The sequence below is a fragment of the Lolium perenne genome, chromosome 6, assembly GCF_019359855.2.
Source record: "Lolium perenne isolate Kyuss_39 chromosome 6, Kyuss_2.0, whole genome shotgun sequence".
Lineage (NCBI taxonomy): Eukaryota > Viridiplantae > Streptophyta > Magnoliopsida > Poales > Poaceae > Lolium > Lolium perenne.
This window is the reverse complement of record NC_067249.2, coordinates 190,165,173-190,168,284: the sequence shown is the minus strand read 5'-3', so window position 1 is coordinate 190,168,284 and position 3,112 is coordinate 190,165,173. Positions and strand designations below refer to the sequence as shown.

At 60.1% G+C, this 3,112-nt stretch overlaps 1 protein-coding gene across 1 annotated transcript; it reads right to left on the bottom strand.

Annotated features, from left to right (window-relative positions):
- Positions 1-1,188: 1,188 nt before the first annotated feature.
- On the bottom strand, positions 1,189-2,795 carry LOC139832583 (uncharacterized). The gene is made up of 2 exons (XM_071822371.1): positions 1,959-2,795; positions 1,189-1,881 (listed from the first exon to the last, which is right to left on the bottom strand). Exons 1-2 carry the CDS (start codon positions 2,793-2,795, stop codon positions 1,189-1,191), a joined length of 1,530 nt encoding a protein of 509 aa, XP_071678472.1.
- Between the last annotated feature and the right edge of the window lie 317 nt (positions 2,796-3,112).

Below are 3,112 nucleotides of genomic sequence, written 5' to 3'. Positions count from 1 at the left end.
TGTCCCATGATGGAAACATATATCAGAGCTTCGTGTCCTTTCCTCCTGAACCAAACGATCATAAAAAAATATGGGTGTGCATGACTGAATCCCATCCGATCCAGCAATCTCCAGCCATAAGACGCCCACGTGCTCGACACTCTGGCCATATCAAGGAGGATATTAATCCAACAATATTTTATAAGGCAGATCAGCAACCCCACGCCTCCGCCCATCGGTCAAACCCCTCCACCGGAAGAGGGGGCCACCACCGACCACATGCCCGTTGACGAGTCCTCAGTAGCCATCCCCCATTACCGAAGAAGACCACCACCGTCGGACAGTGAGGAAAGCCGCCGGGAGGGAGAAGCGGATGACCTGCCAACCACCACCAAGCACGTTGTAGGGCCCAGGACGCCGGATCCGCAACCGACAGGATCTCCCCTGCCGCTAGCTGCCTCACCGAGCCGCCGCCCGAACGATGCGACCCTCGCCATGGCGAACATGTGTGACACGTTGCAAGACCACTACCCAGGCCCGCCGCCCCGGAGCTCGCCCTAGATCCCACCACGCCGACCTCACACAAGCCTTGCTACCGGCCGGAGATCGTTGTCGTTATTCCAGCGCACCTTCCACGCTCACGACGCAAGAAGAGAGCCTGCCGCCACCCGCAGCTTCATTCGTACGTGCGTGCTGGTAGCGGCAGGGAGGAGGGACGATGGGGAAGGGGGAGGTAGGGAGGCGACGGCTAGGTTTGCCGCCCGTGTCGCCCACCGCGAGGGGCGATGTGGGGTCTTCTTCTTCTTTGATCAGTGTAAACAAACTCCTGTATATCTATACCTAATAATAAATGGAGGATTGTTTCCTTGGTCCAACACTTTTTTGGACCGATTTACCCTACCACCAAATCACATACAACGCACTATTGCCACCAAACTGTTTTATTCTTTTTTTTTCAGGGCCTTTCTACGTACTGGGCCGCGTTGCTAAAACTCCATTATTCAACCGCCAACCGGTAAAGAAACACGATTAGCAATTTAGCATAGCTTGTGTTTGATAGACAATAGTCCCACCTCGCATCGCTAAACTGAATCCCACCGATTTATATGGGATCCCAAGTTGCTGATGGTCAAGTTGAGTCGGGAGTCAACAAGCCAACCAGCAGCACCGTTGTGGTGGATCAGCCACAGATCGGCGATCGGAGGGAAATTACACGGAGACAGGCTCGTCGGCAGTCCCGGCCGGCACGGCGGTGTCCGACGGACCAGTTTCCTCACACGTCGTGGCCGAAGCGGCTGCGGCGGCCGACGATGAAGCAGCGGCAGTGGACGTCGAAGCAGCCGCAGTCGACGAGGTAGATGGTGAGGCCGACGAGGTAGGAGCCGGCGGAGACGACGAAGGACTGGCCGGAGTGGCTCGGAGGATGTCGCTGCGGTGGCCCTGGTACCAATTCCTCGTCTCCTCGTCCATCAGTTCCATGTCGCCGCCGCCCATGAGGAACGCCAAGTCTGTGTTCCTCTTCTTCGCCGCCGCCGTCGTCTTCAGCAGGGCGATCCGGACGCCTTGGTTGGCGAGCATCTCCCGCCACCTGCCGTCGAACTTGTCGTTCCTCCCGTCGGCGTGCGACCTCAAGTCGGCCCAGCACTTGTCGATCGACGCCTGCATCCTGTCGGCGGGATTGCCCGTCTTTTTGAGCTCTTTGAGCTTCTTCTGGCCGAGTTCAGGGCGCCCTTCCGCCGCGCTTGCCGCCGGAGCGTCGGGGTTGTACTGCTCGGTCTTGCTCTTCGAGAGGGTCGTGCGGACTTCCTTCCACTTCTCGCAGTTCTCGAGGCGGGCGTAGACGTTGAGGAACTTGAACTGCAGGCCGGTGTCGTCCGTGTACATGTCCAAAGCTCGGCGCAGCTGGGGAAAAAAGAGCACGGCGATACGGGTCAGCTAACGACGATGTACCTCGGTGATGCAGGGTCGACGGAGCATACCTTTTGCTCCAAGTCGTGGCCGCTGATCGGCCGTTTGTCGCACTCCTCCTGTATGCCGTGCCATTTGCTGCACGCCGTCTGCATGATCCCCCAATGGGTGGCCATTGCCTTGTCTCCCCGGTACACGTTCATGTTCGTCTTGTTGAAGTAGGGATCGACGAGTTTGCGCTCCTCGTACGCCTGCTTCACTCGAAGCCAATATGTGTCGAACGACTGATTGGCCCCGATTATGCCGTTCGTGGACACGGTCTTCCAAGCTTCGGCGAGGCACTCCTCTTCCTTCGGCGTCCATTTGATACGCGGTTCGGCAGGCGGCGAGTCCTTCTTCCTCTTCTTCTTCCCCTTCGACAGGTTGGCGGCGGCTTGTGTTGGCTCTTCTTCTTCCTCGTCTTCTTCTTCGACGGCTTGGCTTCCGTCGGCAACATCCTCCCGATGCTCGTTGCGCGCCGCCACAGCGGCCGTCGCCCTCTGCTCCTCTTGCGTGAAGAACCCCGGGCACGCAGCGGCGGCGGCCATGAAAAACCCCGGGCTCGCAGCGGCGGCGGCGGAGCCGGAGGTGATCATCTCGTGGATCTCCTCTTCGTTCGGCGCCGCCATCGCACCGAACGCGAGCGGCCCTCGTCGCATGGCCGGCGAGGTGTCCTCGAACTGGCCGCCGCCGCCGACGTCAAGCTCGGGCGGCGATGGCGTGGACCTGGACGGTTGGACGTAGGCGCCCTCTTGGAACACGGCAGTCGGCGACGGCGAGTACATCGAAGGGGAGAAGGACGACGGGGAACTGGTTTTACGTTGCGTCGGCCATTGGCCGGGGAACATGCTGCCGCCGCCCATGGCCATGCTGATCATCCTCGCTTGTTCGTCCTGGGCCGCCGCCGCCGCCCTCTTGGCAGCGGCTTTTTTCACCCTCTCCGCCCTGCCGCTTGTTTCCACCTCGCGCCGTTTCTCGTCCGCCGCCCACTCGGCGTTCGACATGCCCGGCGGCTTCGTCTTCTTCGCCCGCATCTTCCTCGCCGGCGCCTTCGGCGGCATTTTGGTGGACGAGAGGATGAGGAGGAGAGTGGTGGTGGACGAGAAGACGCCGCCGGGAACTGGAGCTGGAAGACGAGGAGATTGGGGAATTTCGGCGGGAGAGAATTGGGATATGCAAGCAAATT

Excerpts from the sequence above, each read along its gene's own strand:
- LOC139832583 (XM_071822371.1), bottom strand. The coding sequence starts at position 2,795 with ATGGCCATGGGCGGCGGCAGCATGTTCCCCGGCCAATGGCCGACGCAA. Across the intron at positions 1,882-1,958 it reads GCCACGACTTGGAGCAAAAG|CTGCGCCGAGCTTTGGACAT; the intron begins GTATGCTCCGTC and ends TTTTTTCCCCAG.